This window comes from Xenopus laevis, chromosome 8L (genome assembly GCF_017654675.1).
Source record: "Xenopus laevis strain J_2021 chromosome 8L, Xenopus_laevis_v10.1, whole genome shotgun sequence".
NCBI lineage: Eukaryota > Metazoa > Chordata > Amphibia > Anura > Pipidae > Xenopus > Xenopus laevis.
In genome coordinates this window covers 87296874-87319153 of record NC_054385.1, presented here as the reverse complement: position 1 = coordinate 87319153, position 22280 = coordinate 87296874, and the positions used below count along the sequence as shown (strand labels likewise).

Below are 22280 nucleotides of genomic sequence, written 5' to 3'. Positions count from 1 at the left end.
TCTACATCATACTAAAAGTTCCTTTAAAGGAAAACAACCCCCTTAAAGATTGGACATGTCACTGTCCCAATTTGTTCAGCTGATTTGAGCTGTCCGAAAACTATTAAAGGGGAACTCCGACTTCCAAACCAAAATTTGATAGAGGCCCACATAACACAGAAACCCCTGATATATCCATCACAGTTTCCTGTTTCTACAAAAAGTATGAATAAATGCCATTTTCTATGCTGAAATCCAGCTGTTTAATGGTTCTTCTCTTTCTGCATCATTCCTTTGGGAAGGAGGGACTAAACACTGATGTTACAAATTGTAACAACTTCTCCACAGCTTACAGACAGCATGCAGGAACTACATAACCCACAATGCATTGCACTGTGATGTTCCTTTCCTTATTGAAATCATGTGTGCAGGGAATTGTGGGGTTTGGAGGATGCAGGCTGAGGACAGATGGTTGCTGATACAAAGTAACAGTAGTCAGACAGCTCAGCAAAGTAGTAGGAGAGATCAGAAGGAGAGCAGGGGGCTAGGCTTAGGGCACTGTCAGAAACCATTAAAAATCATGAAAAGTCTGCATATTTTTTGAATGATGTATATTGCAAAGTTGCTTGAAATTATGTTTACCTTTCAAAAAGCTTAAGTTATGTTTTGGCGAGGTTCCCCTTTAAGGATTATAACAATTGTTATGAAATGCCTGCTCTGTAAAAAAAAAACCCATAAATCTGCCCCAGAGTATCATCTATGTATGTATATCTCACTTTATATTGTGCTATGTGTTTACACAGTGCTGTCCATTTTTAAATACATAAATACTAAACTCCATGATAAATAACTCCATGATATTTCTGAATGGCTGTTTCAACAATGTTTGATACTCAAGGCACAGTAATTGATATTGGTATGGTCTAATGGTAAATAAGGACTATAAATCAGATTCTGATGCAATGAGAAGAAAGACTTTGGCAGTGGCAAAACAGGAGGAAGGCAGAGAATGGACTGGAATACCAGAAAGATACAGTATGCTACATGGTCCTGAGCAATTTTAGGCAGTTTAAATTGGTGTGGCAAGTCTCAGCAGCTCCTATGGCAGTGAAAACACTTGTTATTGAAAGGGATATCACATATAAATATTCCATTTTCATTACAAATATATAGGGCAGTGGTGGATTTAGTTAGCAGCGCCGTTGGGGAGTATGCACGGTACTAAGTGGGGGCGGAGCCAAATCTCTCACAATTTTATTAAGCCCAGAGATCTTTTCTTCCAGCAAATAATTCTTCTTTTCAGAAGTCTGATGCCTCTGCTCACTCATCTCCAAAGCTTTCAGCAGCTGAGCATTTTCCACATACAAATCTTTAATGACCTCATCGGCTCTAGTATTCTTTGTGTGCTGCAATGACATCATGATGACAAAGTGAATATAAAATACAGGAAGCCTTTTCTCTAAATATCATCTCCCTTTTCAGTCACTATTCAACTTGTATATGGGGTAACATAGTCATAATATGCGTATATACATTTCATAAAATGTTGTTTCTGCTGTCGAATTCTGGAGGAAAGCAGCGTTATTTTTCAGCAGAACTCCAGAGTTGTTTAAAGGGTAACAGTCATTATTACCAGCAGTCTTTATTAGTTTATTTCTTACAATTGTTTATGTATTTAACAATTTACCTCAACCTAATATTCTCTTTCTGCAACCAAAACATTTTCCAAAATCTAACACACTTTTTTCACCCTGCGTCCGTGTGTTACTATTTTCTTACCTGTTTACTGAGCTTTGGTACTCCCTTGTCCCACCAACGGTGTTTATAACCACAGGAGGATCTATCTATATGTAAAGAGGCTGTGATGTGGCGCAGACATTATACTACTGATACTACAGAGCAACTTGACTTATAACCTTGAAGCTGAAGGTGATTTGACCATTGTGTTTTAAAGGTGAAAAGGACAGGTCAACAATGTACAATCCTTACCTACTAAATCTAATACAATTTTGTTTGCAACATTAACTCGGAGTGAAAAAACTTACTTGGTCCCTCAGTTGATTCACTTTGTCTTGCAGAAGCATTTTCACAAACCTAAGCTTTTCTTCAACATCCATCATGCGTGCTTCCATTTTCTTCAAAAGCTGGTCCTGAGCACTCTGCGTAAGACAAGTACAGTGACAATGTTTAAACTGTTTGTTTAAATTTTTAAATTTTATGTCCCTTTCACAGTTTTTTACCTGTTGTAATATATAGGCGCAAATAAGTTTTTGTTTTGGAATGGCTGGAAGACAGACTTGATATTTCACAAACTGCCATTCTCTTACAAGCACTTAGACTGTAAGCTCTTCAGGGCAGGGACATCCTTCTGCTGTGTCTCTTACCACAAGGCCCTTAACTGCTGTGCATTTATACTTATTTATTGTATTTACTACAATTCTTGTGCTCCCTGTGTTGTATGTTGTAAGATTGTACAGCACTAAGTATCCTTGTAGCACTTTATAAATAAAGTTACACAGGTATAGGATCTGTTATCCGGAAACCCGTTGTCCAGAAAGTTACGAATTACAGAAAGGTTTCTTCCATAGACTCCATTTTATTCAAATAATTCAAATTTTTAAAAATGATTTCCTTTTTCTCTGTAATAATAAAATAGTAGCTTGTACTTGATCCCAACTAAGATATAATTAATCCTTATTGGAAGCAAAACCAGCCTATTGGGTGTATTTAATGTTTACATGATTTTCTAGTAGATTTAAAGGAACTGTAACACTAAATAAAATTTTATTAAAAAAATCCATTCTACCCACACTAATAATAGATCTACCCTGCATAAAGTTTATTAATAACAATGCTTTATTAAAAAAAATACTGTTAGAAAACACTGCTTCCAGTCTACTGGAAAACGGCGATATGGCGACTCACTCTGCAGCTCTGCACTCCGCATGAAGATCCAAATTACAAAAAGATCCATTATCCGTAAAACCTGCAGTCCTGAGCAATCTGAATTACAAGTCCCATACCTGTACATACATACTGACTGTCTAGAGCCATTACGGTGTATCACCATACCAGGTTAATGGACCAAAGTCTGATGCACACTTTCCATGTATTTCTGACTACTTTATGTGGTGTTTATTAATCCTGGGATATGCCAATATAATCAACAGCCACAGCTTAGCTTTAATGAAGAACATATAAAATACACACCATCTAGTGTGCTCCACTCCTCCTTGCCACGGTCTCTGGTTTTGCAATCGCAGACCTTCAGCATGATATGTATTTAGACTGTAAGCTCTACGGGGCAGGGACTTCCATCCTTTTGTCTCCTTGACACTGAGAACTTAAAGGGGTTGTTCACCTTTAAATTAACTTTTAGTATTATGTAGAGAGTGATATTCTGACACAATTTGCAATTGGTTTTCATTTTTATTATTTGTGGTTTTTGGGTTATTTCGCTTTTTATTCAGCAGCTCTCCAGTTTGCAATTTCGGCATTTAGGTTTCTAGGGCCCAACTTACCCTTGCAACCATGCATTGATTTGAATAAGAGACTGTAAAATAAATAGGAGAGGGCCTGAATAGAAGAAAGAATAATAAAAGTAGCAATAACAATACATTTGTAGCCTTACGGAGCATTTGTTTTTTTAGAAGGAGTCAGTGACCCCCATTTGAATGCTGCAAAGAGTCAGAAGAAGGAGGCAAGTAATTCAAAAACTATATCAAATAAATAACAAAGACCAATTGAAAAGTTGCTTAGCATTGGCATTCTACAACAAACTAAAGGTTAACTTAAAGGTGAACCACCACTTTAATCTGTATTGTAACTATACTTTATATTTATGTGAATTGTATTTTAATATTGTACTATATTGGTATTTATTATTGCAGTGACCCCTAGTTTGTTACTACTAATTTATTGTTCTGCTGTACAGTGCTTTGCCTTCAAGGAGCACTATACAAATAAAAATATACATACATACTGTATTGTTCCCCAGAACAGGAAGGGGCCCATTTACTTAGCTCGAGTGAAGGAATAGAAGAAAAAAAACATCGAATTTCAAATGTTTTTTTTGGCTACTTCGACCGTTGAATGGGCTACTTCGACCTTCGACTACGACTTTGAATCGAACGATTCGAACTAAAAATCGTTTGACTATTCGACCATTCGATAGTCAAAGTACTGTCTCTTTAAAAAAAACTTTGACCCCCTAGTTCGCCACCTAAAACCTACCGAAGTCAATGTTAGCCTATGGGGAAGGTCCCCATAGGCTTTGCTAGCTTTTTTGGGTCGAAGAAAAATCGTTCGATTGATTGATTAAAATCCTTTGAATCGAACGATTCGAAGGATTTAATCGTTCGATCGAACGATTTTTCGTTTGATCGTCCGATTGAATGAATTGCGCTAAATCCTTCGACTTCGATGTCGAAGGATTTCAATTCGGCAGTCGAATATCGAGGGTTTGTGCTCAAGTGTTGAGCACAAATTTATTATGTAACCCTGTAACAACACTGCTTACTTTACTCAACCTTGTGTTTTGCCATGTAATTCTTATAGTAACAAAGTCTTCACAATATTTGGATTCAGGGCCCCCCTTGTGGTCCAACGCCTTGGTAGGACCCCCTTGGTGCATAACAAAGTCATTGATTGGTTGGAAAATGTGCTCTTCTATAATTCTTAAAATGTCCAACATAGTACTTTTCATATTTTATTTCATTCGTATCTGGCCTAAAGTCTGCTCCTGCCCACTTCTGCTGCTGCTGCATTGAGCCTTCAAAAGGGTCAGTCCTACAGTATGGAAACCACTGCTAAAATGAAACATGTAATATCAGGGACCGGCTGATTTTCTGAAACTACACACAATGGACAATGCCCCCAAAGTATTTCCAAAATGCTAAGGGTTCTTGAAATGTCACAATGTTAAATAACAACTTCAAATACAGCGATTTCATTTATTAGACAACAAACAATTCAGTGAACAGAAAACAAATGCAGATTGAGAATAAAATCAGTGCCAAAACAACATCAGACTGGAAAGACAGAAGGACCAAAATGCCTTGAGAGAGTTCCCACAGTTCCCTGAAAGACACCAAGCCTACAATACCCAAAGAGAAACAGAATGCCCACAGTATCTTCAGAGGAAGATTACCTAGAAGGCTCAACGATACACAGAATGCCCACAGTATCTTCAGAGGAAGATTACCTAGAAGGCTCAACGATACACAGAATGCCCACAGTATCTTCAGAGGAAGAATACCTAGAAGGCTCAACGATACACAGAATGCCCACAGTATCTTCAGAGGAAGAATACCTAGAAGGCTCAACGATACACAGAATGCCCACAGTGCCCAAAAGCATTAAGTTAATAAAGACAGTGGCTAAGGTGTGAAAGAGTTCCCTCACGTTTACATAACTGCTCTATTTATGGCAACATGCATTCCATTTGCTCCTTATAACCACATGCTGCAATTTGACCACTTTTTAAAAGCTATGATCTAAACTTCCAAATACATGGTTATTCCATTATAATAAACTAGGGACAGTTCAGCCGTCTTTTCTATGGACATGGACAGAGATTGGACAGAGGCAAATAAGTGACAAGGCATTGCAAGGCCCCCACGATCATAACCAAAATAACAAAATAATTGGCAAACTAGAAATTCATTGGTGAATACTGTAGGGAGGCATTCCCCTCTTGTAGCTTGCATGTATATTTGCATTGCCAGCAACATGCCAAGGCAGTACACAAACAACTCAGTTATCTGTCACCTACTTGTACTTCTTGCCGGATAAGTGGTACTCATGAGGCCACAGTCTCATCTTACTTGATTTTAATAGGAATAATTGGTGGGCAGAATTGATGCCACTCAGAATGTGGCTAAAGCAGATAAGTTGCCTTTAAAATGAAATGTTTTTTTTTTTTTTAAAGAATTTCTGGGAGTATTGTCAGTAAAGTGATCCAGTGTGGGATGAGCACACTGCACTCTGCTACAAAGTAAGCTTGTGTGTGGTGTTTTAGAGTTTTTGAATTGAAATAAATTATTTTTCCTATTTCCATTCCTTTTGCCCAAGATAGTCCAAATAACACATAATTAATATTAATAAGGATAAATGATAGTTCCAGTACCACTGAAATGTGATCATCAAATATATGTTCTTCCCTTTCCTATTTCTATGGCATGTTCTCTCATCTGCTTGAGTAGGGGACCCATTTGTTTGGTGCCCCAAAGCCAGCACCTTGTTTTCTACAAATACTCCGGTGCCAATATAGATGTAAAAGAACCTTTTAGAGATGTACATTCATTCAGTTTCATGTTCTTAGTATGAAACACAGTTAATAGTAATACGAGTGTATAAATGCAGAACTATTAGAGGCTTTTAACGGAGTTCATACACTCTCTAAATAAATATGGCGAAGGTACTCTTATAGAGGATTTTTCGTTCGATCGATTAAATCCTTCGAATCGAACGATTCGAAGGATTTTAATCCAACGATCGAAGGAAAATCCTTCGATCAAAAAATCACAGGCAAGCCTATGGGGACCTTCCCCATAGGCTAACATTGACTTCGGTAGGTTTTATCTACCGAAGTAGGTGGTCGAAGTATTTTTTAAAGAGACAGTACTTCGATTATCGAATGGTCGAATAGTCGAACGATTTTTACTTCGAATCGTTCGAATTCGAACGAATTTAACCAATTCGATGGTCGAAGTACCCAAAAAATACTTCGAAATTCGAAGTTTTTTACATTCGAATTCTTCACTCGAATTTTGTAAATCTGCCCCTAAATCTATTGTTCACATACCCACAATACCTATAGCAGATTGGACTACATTTTCAGATCAGATACTGTATTCCTTTTACAGTGAGTGCAAAGATATACAGTATATCATATCCTGGTCTGATCATGACCCAGTTAGCTTTTAATGATTCACATTTATGGGATCCCAACTTCAAGTGGGAGGTCACTGTGTCTATGACACTATTTCACTGAAAACAAAATTAGACATTGACCAACGGATCATTATGGCATGCCCATATATGAGTCAGTAGGGGTGGATTCATAAAGAAGGGGGCTAGAAAGAAGTGGAAAATAGCAACTCTGGTCTAATCCTCAATAATTAAATAAAACATAACTCTCAAGGAGATCCCCCCTAGCTAATAAAATACATATATATCTTGATCAATCTGGTTTACATCGGATCACACCAGATCCGAAACAAGCCCTTGAGTCTTCCCGCACAAAGTAAGATGGCTTTACCATCTCTTATTGCAAGGAATTAGGTGAGCTCTAGGCCCCAAATCTAACAGAAGTGGCTAACTTTGTCCCACGCAATAAGACAATACCCAAAGAAGTTTTTTAAGGTCATATCACCCTTATCTGAAGCTGAGGCATTGATAGTCAACTGGAATTTTCTCCTGGTGTCCCTTTGGAGTTGTTTGGATTTGATTAGGCAGGCTCCAAAATGGTTAGATGGATTTCAGCATTATACACAACGCCCTCAGCTAGACTGAGAATCAATGGCATCCTACCCCCTCTCACCTATACTATTTGCTCTATTGAAAGTTTTCTTAACTACATAAGGAATAATCCAAACATTATAGGTATTTGAGTGGGTACTAAGGAACATAAAATAGCTGCTTATGCAGATTATCTTTTTTTTACTACTCCTGGAACTTAAACATTTCAGTGAACTGTGAACTTTAAAATAAATCTGTTTCTACCTTCCCTTAGGCCAATGCCACATGGAGTTGCAAATTGGCCTGTTGAAATACACAGGCAGATAATCTGTCCCTATGCTATGTTGCCATTAGCCTGCACCCAGAATGATTGTGTTGGCCCAGGTGCAGGCATACAAGGTGGATTTTAGAGCAAGAATGCAAAATCAGTTGTGTGTCCCTGCACACAATCGCTCCGGGTACAGGCAGGGCAAGAATCTAATGCCAGCATCAGGGGCGATTCTAGGCCTGCATATTTCAGAAGGCCAATTTTCAGCCCCTTGTGGCACTAGCCTTAAAACTGCTTTGATATACAGGTAGCTAGATTAGTCTTATCACAGACTATGGATCAAAATAGAACACAAATCAGCAGAAACCCTACTCTGGGCCATTAAGTATTATTGCTTAAAGGACCAGTAACATCAAATTTTTTTTTTTTAAACATTTGTTAGTATAGAATAAAATAAAAAGACCAAGACAAATTAAACTTTAAAATAGCAAAGCCTTTATTAAGAAATAACTTGCATAAACTCTGCTTCCTGTCCTCTACAGAAAAGGCGACGACAATCCATTGTGCAGCTCTCGATTTCTTTTCCCATATTCTACTGACAGCGTGTGGAAGGCGATGTCGGCAGGCTCCCCATTAGCTTCCAGGTGTCCAGCGCAGGAGGAGGTAGCGAATCTACAACGTGGCTGTGCTCTGTACAGTCGCAAGAGGCTCCCACACTGCGCCAACATATATGCATTTGCAAGCACTCCTGACAGTTGGGGCAGTCAGAGGTGTAAGGTGCATTGCTTTTTTATTCGGGAAGGCTGAGTCCCTGGGAGCCAAAGGATAAGCACTCTGTCCTCCTTGCAGCGCTCTCAGGTTTGATCCCACAGTTGCGCCCGTTAGCTTGGAATCCACATAAGGAAGGCGCAGCGCTGGAGATATGTTCCAGCCAGGAGCGCACAGTGAACAAGACGTGGGGAAGACGCCAGATTTGGAAGCAAAGCTACAGGAATGGAAGTCTGAAGTGTCCCCTTCACCTGATGGCCTAGAGGTCAAATATGTTCGCACTGATCTACCACCCGTACGTGGGCCAGTCCCACCTTGCAGCAGACAGCAGCAGGTACACCATGCGCTCCTGGCTGGATCTCATCTCCTGCGATACGCCTTCCTTCTGTGGATTCCAAGCTAACGGGCGCAACTACGGGATCAAATCTGAGAGTGCTGCAAAGAGGACAGAGTACTCATCCTTTGGCTCCCAGGGCCTGCACTAATACACAAGCTATGCACCTTACACCTGTGACTGCCCCAACTGTCCGGAGTGCTTGCAAATAAAATATGTTTGCGCTGTTGCCGCAGTGTGGGAGCCTCTTGCGACTGTACAGGCCACAGGCACATTGTAAATTCGCTACCTCCTCCTGCACTGGACACCTGGAAGCTAATGCCGACATCACCTTCCACACGCTGTCAGTAGAATATGGGAGAAGAAATCGAGCGCTGCATGATTGATTGTCGTCGCCCTGTAGCCTTTTCTGTAGCATACAAGAAGCAGACTTTCTGTATGTTATTTCTTAATAAAGGCTTTGCTATTTTAAAGTTTAATTTGTCTTGGTGCTTTTATTTCGTTCTATACTAACAAATTTTTTAACAGTCCTTTAAGGACCTGATAATTACAAACATACCTCATAAAATGCTCCAAACCTGGGAAAAATGTGGTCAAATTAGGAAAATAGATTGGTAATTTTTTGATAATCCCAAATTTCCAAGGGGGTTAGATCTTTGCAGTTACAATAAATGGCAAGTAAAGTTGCACCAAGGAGCCAATTTCTCGTCCCTTTGCAGGAAGCGTTGCTGTGTTCTTTTTCAGCCAAAGGATGTTGGCGGATAACTTACCACAAGCAATGGAAGGATGTATTCACAGTTTTTCCCCACAGACAGATTGCAAGACATTCTGTCTAGTTTGACTTCTATATTTATGGGTGCCAATGTGGCTATAATAAACTCAAGTACTCAACCTTATGTAAGGGATTTTTTCCCATAAAGCATGGGCACCAAGAGCACAAGGCACAAAGATAAGCATAAGGGGCGACACTCACTCATGGATGTGTTTGAAGGGATTTAGTTGTGGCTTTTGTATGTTGTGTCAAACATCCAGTAAGTGGCTAGTGGAATTAAAAGGAAAAGGAAAGCTACCAAGGTAGTTTATTGCCAATAGACTAGCCACAACAGTGCAAACTATAGCACCCTTCTTTAGTATGCTTTTCCATTCCTGAGTAAACAGCTCTAGACACGATCTCTGTTGGTTTAGGATAGCAGCTGCCATATTAGCTTGCTATGACATCACTTCCTGCCTGAGTCTCTCCCTGCTCGCTTATAGCTATGAGCTCAGAATACAGCAGGGAGGGGAGGAGGAGCAAACTGAGCATGCTCAAGCCCAAGCCCTGGGGGTTTAAGATGAAAACAGGAAGTCTGATACAAAAGCCCATGTATACACTAAAGAAGGAAAGAACTGTGGTTTCCTTTGACAGAGGACTCTGAGCAGCATTACTTTGAGGGTTTACTGGTGTATTTATATAGACCTTTCTGATAAAGCTTACTTAGTTGTAACCTTTCCTTCTCCTTTAAGTGTAAGTGAATAAAGAACATATAAACAACTGTGTTCACAATGGGTAGCTATATATCCAAACAAAAGTATGCCTTTTATAATGCATTTAGTATCGTTTATTGAATATTGAGCCCAGGTTATTGCTTATAATAAAGTGCATTTTGACAGAATAGAGGATGCACATTTGTTAATAATATAACATTAATAACATAACACATAAAATATCAGTTAGCAATAAAAGAATTTTATTTATCAAATGCATCATGACATTGCTCCTTTTTTGATAAAAGTATGATACGTGTTTAAAACCCTGTATTAATCAAATGAAAAACAGCTGCTTCATATAAAACATTTTTTTTTTTTAAAAAAGTTACAATATAACAAAAGAAAAATGTATATATATATATATATTTTTCATCATCGAGAGGAGAAGAATCAATTCTAATAAATAGAATAAATACACATTTGAAACAAAGTTTTTTTTTTAAATATTGTATTTTACAGGAAATATTTCTACACCAATAATTACAATAGAGGTAATACTGCAACGGTTAAATAAAAGCATAGCAGCTGGTTACTCAGCACTCTGCACTGTCTCTCAGCTTATGCCATTAGTGAGTGTTAGAATAGGTTAGTTTTGAGGATTTCGTTAGAAGCCACGAGATCAGAGGCGGCCAATCCGTCTGTAGGAGTCTGCATGCAGTGTTCTTTGCTCCAGAAGCAAGGCCTAAGGGAAGAATGCAATTGGTACTTTCACCCTGATTTTACAGTGCTGCAATGTATGAACACAAAGCTAGCCCTTTTAGCTCCATAGGACCTTTTTTTGGCAGATCATCTGCAGCTAAAAGGGGGCACAGCTATGCACAACCAAGGTAATGCTATTTATCAGAAATGTCAACTTTAAAATCAAAGAAAAACAATGGGCATAGCACTAGAAATTAATTATTTTTTTAAATTGATAATACCAGAAAAATGGTATCCGACGAAGAATAACGGACCAACAGTGCATACAGACCAGAGAGGAAGACCCCTTTCTCCATTGAGAAAACCACTATTAACATCACCAATTATTTTTAGGCTTGTTAAATAAGGCAATTTATGGAGCCAATAGCACTGGGAATTTCAGGACACATTAAGATACATTTTAGGGAATGTAATAAATGGTCTAAAGTTTGCTACTTGCCTAGTAACCTATAGCATTTCCTGGCCAAGTGCTATTTGATTGGTTGCTATGAGTTACTAGACAAGAAGCAAACTTTAGACCACTTATTCCATTAGGCCATTGTGTTTTATTAACTAATATTTTTTCTGCTTCCCTTTGAGTATGCTCCAAGCCAAGTTGTTGACATTTCTGATTAAAAGCGCTGACATTCAACACAAACAGTCCAGCAGGCTTGTACTATATATTAAATTTTAAAGCTTATGTTTGTTACGTCAAGCGGAAGCATTAAGTTAATGCACAAACAGCTCCAACACTATTTACTTATTACACCATGCATTGCACATATGTAGCAAGTTGCTACAAAATATTAAGCACACTGAAGCTTTGGTAGTAACACAATGCAAATCAGCAACCACTCAGTAATTAGCTCTCCGTTTATTTGCTTTTATGCAGTTAAGATTGTTGAAAGCTGATGTCTGATTGGTTGCTATAAGGTCAAACTAACACCAGTATACTATTTAAAGGTTACAGGGAGCTTTATGTTTTATAGTAATTATAGCATGCTTTTTCCTACATGTGACCTATGCTGTGGTAAGCCCCATAGTATTCTGGTTCTCGAGAACAATGCATATACATACTAAGATTAGAAATACCTTTAGCTACAGCAGTGATTTGCTTTAGTGTAATTTTAAGCCCAGAAACATCTACAAAAACATGTGGGCGTATGAAAGGGACAGATGGGAGTAAGAGAGTCCATGATATTCTTTTTAGGTGCAAAATATGCTGTCACTGGTTTGTAAGGTGGAGCAGCAGCCCTGCACAAGTCAGACCAGAATTAGGTACTGGGTACTGTGAATCATGCAGTAAGTTGTATACAAATCTATGCTGCTGATCTTGGACCATGAAATCGTTCCTGTGCTACAAATTTCACCACTGATAGATAACGGTAATACAGTTCAGGGACAAATACATAATTATCAATAGGCTGTCAGCACTATAAACAAATCAGGGTAAAAAAAATAGGGGCGCAAGAAAGACCCACTGTTTCCCACTCAGTGTGAAGTTGAAATAATAAGCATAAAGAGAGAAATATGCACTTGCTGAAACAGTTTTTGGCAGCTCACCTGTGGAGAGTTGGTGTTGGAGTTCCTAATTTCCATTGCTGCCTGGAGTTGCTGGCTTCTTCTATCTGCCTGCTGGAGATGTAGGTACTGCTCCCTTGGGACGGTGGCACAGTTTTGCTGCTGGGAAAGGCTAAACGTCGCACTGGGAGCTGAGTGCAGCATCTGCAGGACAAGATATTGGTGTTAGAGAACTGTTCTGAAAGGACAGAAATGAAAAAAATAATAAAAAAATAAATAAAATCACCACAACATTTTGCGATAGGTGAAAGCCCTTTTCACTTTAGTCTCTTTGCCAGAGAAAAAAGAAATCCATCCAGGTACTGCAGAATATATTAAGTATCCATATATATATCAAGAACAACCTAACATCTTATATTTCTACTACCTGTACTGATCATTGCAGGTTAAAATTCAGCATTTGATACTATTGACTCTCCCTTCTACTGCATTATTCTTTCCCTCGTAACCAAGTTCTATCCTAGTCTTCTTCCTTACTTTCTCACCAGTCCTTCTCTAAAGACCACTTGGATTTGGAAAAGTATGCAGATTTGCTCTTATAAATATTTCTAAAACACCTACAGTGATTAATTACTGTATGTCAGAGTCCATAACTTTAAGTATATGCCTTTACATTACATTGAACAAGGGTTGGACTGGTCTGCCGGGGGTTCCATTAAAATCCCGGTGGGCCCTGGCCCTCCAAGCTCATCCTGCTGACTTCCGCTACATTCTGGTTATACAGCTGACCCCAAGTAACCCATTCGGTCACTGCAATGATTTTGTCTTTTCATTAGTGACACAAGTTACATCAAACATCAAACACATGCAGTTTGTTTAACAGTTTGACAACTTTTAACAGCAAAAACAAGACAATAAAAACCAGAGTCCATGCAACACATTCCAAGACAAATACCACATATATGGCAATGGAATGGATGGAGGGCATTTTCTAGCTAAAAACAATTATTTCTTACATTTTAAATTCATATGTAAATAATTGTAACTAACAAGTAAACCCATTGTTGTCAGATGTGTAGGAAATTAATTTGGAGGCTATGCTTTGAGTCTCTTACACAGTTGAACCCCACACAGAAGCAACTACAGGTAGGAACTGTGAGGAGAATACATAGAGAAAGGCAAGATGGCAACAGTTTATATCCCTGCCATCCAATCTGCAGCCCAGAAGCTATTAAGTACTACCCGCAGAAATGCTAAATACTGATTAATCCGGAAGACAATCTGTACCATTTACAGACACAATAAAGCTGATCACGGACTACAGATGAAAATACATATACAAATACAAAATAATCCATAAATTTGGATCAGTAACTGGCCAGTAATTGCCCAATGCTGGGAGTTGTGTCTAATAAATGGGCCTTAGTAGTCTTCTAGCTTACATGCTTTCATTGTCTGTTCTTATACCAATCTTACCAAGATATGGTGCCCATATGAAAACATCTTTTCCCAGTAAGATACAATGACCCTAAACAAAGCATTTAGTAGTATAGATGATTATAGGGCAGTGTAGAACAGAATGGGATAACAATGAAAGGTCTCCAAATCAATCCATCTTCACCAAATCTGGCATCTGGATGTGTTTATAAGCCTGACATGCTTAGCATTTGCACTTAAACCACAGGTTTTTCATTTAATAAATGGGATTATTTTCATGAAAAGGAAAGATGCTTGGTCACATAGAAGGAACTTTTATGGGCATGCAATTGGAAAACAAACTCTAAAAGTCTACCTTCACCACCTATCTCAGAACCACATTGTGGTCTGGTATTTCCAATCCCTGAGGTCTAGAGACGGGCAGAAAGAACAGAACAGGTAAAAAAAAAAGTATTATTAATACATAGAATATTTGTTTGCACCGGTTTTTGCACCTACTGTTCTACAATCATAGTTTATTTATATGTTGTATGCACAGAGAGTCATGAATTAAATTTGCTTCCTGTCAACAGCACTAAATCCATGTATTCTCAATAGCTTATCTGTTATCAGATATCCAATGTGAAGTCTACAGCTCTACAAGTCCCTGCATGGAGAATTACTTAGCTAAAATTGTTTCCATGAAAAGACAAGGCATGTGGTGTGTTGGCCGTCTTCAAGTAGGTGTTTTCTGCTAGATTGCAATATAGGACAAAGTGACACATGTGTAAGCTTCTGAAGCACACCATTACATACATTGTATAAATATACACGAATCTCTATTATGTTTGAGCATTTTCTAACAAAAATATAAAATAATGAAAACTACCACTGTGCATTAAATTTGGGTACAAGAGGCAAATACTGCTATTCACTGAACAGTCTAAGTACTAAACTGAAGCTAAATACTTCAGGGATACATTTGCTTCATTTTGTAATTTTATAGATCATCTTAAAAAAAGACTTGTGAGGCCTAATGAGCTTTATATTGCAGATTATTCTTTCAAAAACTGATTATAATCACCTCTCAAAAAATATATAAAATACACTTAAAAGAACGTATCCACCAATCACCTACATCCATTAACTGCTCATCAAATTTCCCATGCTTTGTTCTTGAACCATCATTTTCTGTCTTAACGGCATCCAAATCCCGTTCCAGAGAGCTCAAGTGGCTAATCTGGTAATCAAAAGTGAGAATTCTTAAAATTAATTATCTCCATTATACAGGCATAATATCGCTTCTGTGTAAAACACATGAAGGACCAGACAAGGACACAGAAGATAGCTTCTAATTTGATGGATAATCAGAGAGAGAGGGGGGGGGGGAGGACGACACAGGCCCTCAAAGGACAAGCATGTTTTAGATTAATCTTAATTAAAATATCAAATAATTCCAGTTCTGCACATTACAGCAAGCACAGTGGATCTAATTTATTATAAACAAAAGCTCATACTTAAGGATAGTAGTGTTCAAAATGTTTGTTTGGAACATTATCTGCAGATAAATCAAGTACATTTTATTGTGTAAAGCCAACAGGCAAACAAAGTAATTGAATTGGTTAAAAAGGAGGAAAATAGGCTCTAATTACTGGAAAGTCATTGACGTGCTGCTGTATGTAAGTTTCCACTGTTACAGAAATGATCATGCTATGGTTTTTCCGGATTCTGTGACACAGTTGCCGTGTGTGTCATAGCCGTCATGCAAGCAAACCGTCTCTAACTGATGGTGCTGGAGAGGGATGGTGGCTAGGTAACCATTTGTCAGTCAAATCATATTATCAAAAAAAAAGAGCTATTTGTATTTTGGTAGATATTCTTTAAACATATTTGTAGATATGCAACCCTTAAAATACTTTGTTCAATGTTTACCTTTACATAATGGAAAATGTTCCTATAATAAGTCAAAAGCAGCACATGTTCAAACAGCTACTTAATGTCCATAAGACATGAAAAAAGCTTCAAGGCAGCTAAAATGCCTGCAGACATACATTAAAGGATTTGTGAAGCATTTATTTGAGGCAAACTCAGAGGGTTCTAGAAGAAACGTGACAGGGAAAGTAGAAGGGCAGGAGCTTGAACTCCAGATCTGTTTATAGCAAAACTGTCATGGGAAAAAAACATTTTTCTTTTCAAAATGCATCAATTTATTGTGCTGCTCCAGCAGACTTCTGCACTGAAATCCATTTCTCAAACGAGCCAACAGATTTTTTTCATATTTCATTTTTAAATCTGACATGGGGCTAGACATATTGTCAGTTTCCCAGCTGCCCCCGGTCATGTGCTCTGATAAACTTCAGTCACTCTTTACTGCTGTACTGCAAGTTGGAGTGATATCACCCCTCTCCCTCTCCCCCACTAGCAGCCTAAGAACAGAACAATGGGAAGGTAAGCAGATAGTAGCTCCCTAACACAAGATAACAGCTGCTGGTAGATCCAAGAACCGCATTCAATGGTAAAATCCAGGTCCCACTGTGACACATTCAGTTACATCGAGTAGGAGAAACAACAGCCTGCCAGGAAGCAGTTCCATCCTAAAATGCTGGCTCTTTCTGAAAGCACATGACCAGGCAAAATGATCTGAGATGGCACCTACACACCAATATTACAACTAAAAAAATACACTTGTTGGTTAAGGAATGAAATTTATTATTGTAGAGTGAATTATTTTCAGTGTAGTGGTGTAATTTAGAAATAAAAACTACATCATTTAAATCATGACAGAATCCCTTTAAGGATCTAGCCCACTCTGTCTCAGAGACACCAGGGAAGAGCACCATGGACTTCAGAAGAGGAACAGCACAGCTAGAGCACATATAAACAGGGAGATGTGAGACCGTTTGCAGTGAAAACAAAAAGGCAAATACTGATGTGAGACCGTTTGCAGTCAAAACAAAAAGGCAAATACTGAGGTACTAGTGCCCCTAAATTGTTTCAGAGAGGAAATAAGAATTACAAATCTTTATAAGTAAAATGAATATGTATATTCTCCCCTATGGAACATATAACATACCTTCCTATTAGCAGAGGCCAGCTCTTTCTGAAGGTGATCACATTCTCGTTTTAAGCTGGACTTTTCCTGTTCTAAAACCTTTACCATGCTTGACTGATTCTGGTGCTTCTGCTGTTTCACAGAAATAAGAGCAGATTCCAGCTGCCGTACCTATATAAATAAGCAAGCAGCAGTATTGGAAACCATCACTTTGAGTTTCAAAATAAACTGTGCAAATAACACACTAGTAGAGATTTACCTTTTCCCTGCACTGGGCCAGGTCAGACTTTGCATTCTGAACCTCTTTAAGGAGTCTCTCGTTCTCCTGTCGTAGAAGCTTCTGTTCCTGTTCCATCAATTTTTCCAGATCATCCCAGTACATTTTCTTCTGTTGACTTTGTAACCCAGAGGACTGCAAAGTCATTTCAAGGACCTGGTTCTAGAGAGATAGATCTGGTTTAGTCTACAGATTACTTCCATTGGATAGATAAAATACAGCTTTAAAAAAAAAAAAAGCTTCAAGCCGTATGTCCCAAGGAAATGTGTAAAAGTTCTAGTGTCCAGCAGCCTGTTGTACAACCTTGATTCTTTTTATTAGACCTCAGTGAGGAAGGGTGGTTCCTCTTCTAAACCATTATTACAAAATGGTACTTAATTGTTACTATGTGTTGCTCTTTATAGGAAAGCAATACACAAAAACCCTATGTATGAGTATAGTTCCACAGATTATTATTCTTACATGCTGTGTTGCTGTTCTTATCAGAGATGGCAGTTCAATTTACAAGCATTTGTCGATATTCTAATGCTGAATGCTTGCTTTAACATTATGCTGCTATGGTTGTTACAGTCTGTATACTGTACATACACAATTGCAACATGGGTATCATATAAGTGTTTGCAGCACCATTAAATGTTTATGCACAATAAGATTATAAAAAGATTACTGTTGATTAGCATATATTAATATTAAATCCTCTTAAATAGATACAAAACATAAGACAAATAGGCACTATAGTATAAAAACAGTAATATAAAACGAAACAAAGTTTATAATGTATAACATGAAAGAAGAGTATAGGGGAGTGCTTCTTTTTTTTTTCTTCAGCGTTGATGAAGTGGACTTATCCACTGAAGAAAGGAGCAGGCAGCTCCTGAAACGTTTGGGCCACATTCCGCACAAATAAAAATTTTGGAGGTGCTTTGTAGCACACCATTTCAACACAGCATCGCATCCTCTTCTTTATTGCTAATTGGATACATCACGCAGGGTCACGTGACTGGAGGAGACGCCGAGCTGTTAAGTTATTACACATTGTATCCAAGTTCCGTGAGTGTATACAGTTTCCTTATTTTGATGAAGTGGAACATGTTAAGACCCAGAAGATCTCAAGGCCCTCTTTACATTAAGTTGAGTACGTTTGGCAGTACTGTTTTATGAGATTATTTCGGAGTTTCCTGACCTGTATAAAAACACTCGGCCTTCGGCCTCGTGTTTTTATATGGTCATGAAACTCCTCGGTAACTTATAATATCCTTATATTTTACAAAAGGGGGTACTTTATTCACTATATACAGCTTTATTCTTTTGTATTGTGTGAAAAGGGTAAAATTATATTTAAAAAAGGATTGACAAAAATGGTTTTACATTTATAAGAGCAGAGCAGATAAATGTCAAACTACAGTATTTTTAAGGGGATTTCTATCAACAACAAAAAAATACAGGCTTTTAATACAATAATTATTGGGAGATTTCAGTCCTTAATAATCCAGTTAATTACCAATATTGCTCAAGATCTATTTATCTATCACAATGCTTCAGTTATTGGCAAATGCATTGCATCATGCGGTGTATTACGGGTATGAAGAAGAACACAAAAGAACTACAATAAAACTACCTTTGCATTGGAGGTTTGCAGTTGCTTGTGTAGTGACATCACTTCCTGTTTTAGGGATTCTTTTTCCTGTTGTGCGACACGCAGATCTGACTTGATCCGTGATATCTGGAGATTTACACTTTGCAGGCTCTCCTCCAGGCTCTGGATCTTAAAGATTAACAGAAGGCTTTTCAGGATTATAATTCACTATAACTTGGTCCATTCCAGGCCAATAATTAAATTACCAGTGCACCCCTTGCATAATGCATTCCTGCTGCTAGCACATAATTCACAACAGAAGGTAAAGAGAGGGGGGTTGAATACTGGCAATCTATTTATCTACTTTACAAGGACAAAACATTGAGTATGAGATTTTTTTATATGTAATAAGTATGTTCAGCACAAGCCCTATTCATTGCATTTCTGCGAAAAAGAAGTATACTGCAACTTTAATGTTTACATCGAAGACTCTTATGAATATATTCATTAACCCCAAAAATAGTGCACTGTTCAGTTTTACCCACTGCAATTTACATAGGGGGCATGTATTTTCAGGTACTTTGTGGGCAACAAAGCAACCCCATCTGCCATTGCCCTTAAAGTGAATGGGAAGTAGCATGGGACTGTTTCTTCCCTGTTAAAATACAGGATGTTTTTTACACAGGTAGAGATGTAACTACAAAGGAAGTAGACCCCACAGTTGCAGAGAGGCCCAGCAGGGTCTGCTTCCTCGGTATTCCCCATGACACCCCCCCCCCCAAAGGCCCCCAGATTTTTGTTACACTCCTGTCCAAAACCATGTGCTATTAGCCCAAAACAGAACAGTGGTAGTAGAAACATGGAGCCCCTTTGGTTCAGGCAGATAAATTCGTCAGGTGAGGTGTCAGGGAGAGTTACCTATCTATTGCTTGGTGAGGGGAATAGCATACTAAAAAGGTATTGTTTTAAAAACATGAAATATAATGGGAGGTGCTTCTGAAGTCAAGGAGTTACCCATCAATGTGCTAAATTATGGGTGCAGGTGTGTTAAATAATAATACATTTAATTCAGTGTTTTTATGATTTAACTACAAAGTCTTCCTAGATCTAAAAAAAAAAAAAGCCTTTTACCTTTTCCAAGGAGAGTGAGAGCTGGGATTTTAGTGTGTGAGTTTGCTGTTCCCAAGACTTCTGTTCGTGCTTCAAGTCTGCAATCTTGCTTTCGAGATGGGTAACTTTAGCACACTAGGGGGGGTAAATAAAATAGGTAGTTAGTACAGATTTTCTACTGATCTTCAATGAGGCCGAAAGATTCAAAATAGAAAATAGATAGAAAGTCTTTATAGCCAACAGTTTTACAAAGTTCCACGCCAATTGCATTTTGTGTTATTTTGGTGCTTTGTTTAGTTTTTTGTCCAACTTGTATATGCCACACTTATATCATGCAGAAAGCTCAATAACAGTCTTCCTGTAAAGGATAAGCTTGCCACTGTAAGGGTGTTATTTATGTATGTATATTGTTACTATATCATATCGTATACAGACGTATGAAAAAGTTTAGGAACCCCTCTTTATTCTTTGGAGTTTTGTTTATCATTGGCTGAGCTTTCAAAGTAGCAACTTCCTTTTAATATATAACATGCCTTATGGAAACAGTATTTTTCCAACAGTGACATAAGGTTTATTGGATTAACAGAAAATATGCAATATGCATCATAACAAAATTAGAAGGGGTTCATAAATTTGGCCACCCCAACAGAGATATTTACATCAATACTTATTTGAGCCTCCTTTTGCAAATGTAACAGCCTCTAGACACCTCCTATAGCCTTTGATGAGTGTCTGGATTCTTGATGGCAGTATTTTTGACCATTCGTCTGTACAAAATCTCTCCAGTTCAGTTAAATTTGATGGCTGCCGAGCATGGACAGCCTGCTTTAAATCATCCCAAAGATTTTCGATGATATTCAAATCGGGGGACTGTGACGGCCTCCAGAATATTGTACTTCTCCCTCTGCATATGTTTAGGGTCATTGTCTTGTTGGAATATCCAACCCCTGCGTAACTTCAACTCTGTGAATTATGCTTGAACATTATCCGGAATAAATTGTTGATATTGGGTTGAATTCATCCGACCCTTGGCTTTAACAAGGGCCCCAGTCCGTGAACTAGCCACACAGCCCCACAGCATGATGGAACCTCCACCAAATTTGACAGTAAGTAGCAGGTGTTTTTCTTGAAATGCGGTGTTCTTCTTCTGCCATGCAAAGAGCTTTTTGTTATGACCAAATACAGTAGCTACATTTTTGTCTCATCAGTCCAAAGCACTTTGTTCCAAAATGACTGTGGCTTGTCTAAATGAGCGTTTGCATACAACAAGTGACTGTTTGTGGCGTGAGTGCAGAAAGGGCTTCTTTCTCATCACCCTGCCATACAGATGTTCTTTGTGCAAATTGCTCTGAATTGTAGAACGATGTACAGATACACCATCTGCAGCAAGATGTTCTTGTATGACTTTGGTGGTGATCTTTTGGTTGTCTGTAACCATTCTCACAATCCTCTGCATGTGCTGCTCCTGTATTTTTCTTGGCCTACCAGTGCCTGTGGCCTTCCATTTCCTGATTACATTCCTTACAGTTGAAACTGATGGTTTAAACCTCTGAGATAGCTTTTTGTAGCCTTCCCCTAAACCACGATACTGAACAATCTTTGTTTTCAGATCTTTTGAGAGTTGCTTTGAGGATCCCATGCTGTAACTCTTCAGAGGAGAGTCAAACAGAAGCACAACTTGCAATTGGCCACCTTACTGTAAATACTGTACCTTTTCTCATGATTGGTTACACCTTCCTATGAAGTTCAAGGCTTAACAAGCTAATCCAACCAATTTGGCATTGCCAGTAATCAGTATTGAGCAGTAACATGCATTCAAATTAGCAAAATTACAAGGGTACCCACATTTTTGCACAGCCAGTTTTTCACATTTGATTTAATTTCATACAACTGAATACTGCTTCACTTACAATCTTTGTTCAGAAAACACCCAGTACTCAGATGTTCCTGGGAAATTAAAGACACACCACTGTTATTTTTTCTGTTGAAAGTGGAGTAAATTATTATGCAGGCAGAGAGTTGTTCCCAAACTTTTTCATATGAGTGTATCAGATACCAGAAATGTGTAATGTTTGAGCAAACTGAGATGCACAGAGACAAGGAAGCAAAAAAACAGATGGTGAATTGCTCAATATGCAATGCAGAACAATAAATGCTCCCAGCAGCAAACTACAGCAAGTGCAGTTTTAAAGTCTTGAAGTGGATTTACTGCTAGAAGTTTGTTTCTTTCTTTCAGCTACTTTTAAAGGGTTTAAGGCTAAGGCGAGACAATGTATTCATTGCGCATTCTCCACAGGAGGAGAATCCGCTGCC

General features: G+C 38.3%; 1 protein-coding gene across 7 annotated transcripts in view; it reads right to left on the bottom strand.

Moving 5' to 3' along the window:
- Positions 1-600: 600 nt before the first annotated feature.
- nin.L (ninein L homeolog) overlaps positions 601-22280 on the bottom strand; it is a 73116-nt gene continuing 51436 nt past the window's right edge. For 2 of the 7 annotated variants that reach the window (XM_018230550.2, XM_018230551.2), the window contains 7 exons: positions 19989-20102; positions 18900-19046; positions 17264-17443; positions 17026-17175; positions 15091-15192; positions 12579-12740; positions 10517-11019 (listed from right to left, as the gene is read on the bottom strand). In XM_018230550.2, coding sequence (XP_018086039.1) covers positions 10957-11019; positions 12579-12740; positions 15091-15192; positions 17026-17175; positions 17264-17443; positions 18900-19046; positions 19989-20102 — 918 coding nt within the window. In that variant the 3' untranslated portion in view covers positions 10517-10956. Of the gene's footprint in view, positions 1386-2024; positions 2139-10516; positions 11020-12578; positions 12741-14328; positions 14384-15090; positions 15193-17025; positions 17176-17263; positions 17444-18899; positions 19047-19988; positions 20103-22280 lie in introns of those variants that run through there. The other 5 variants (XM_041573057.1, XM_041573055.1, XM_041573059.1 and 2 more) reach the window with 5 other exon arrangements.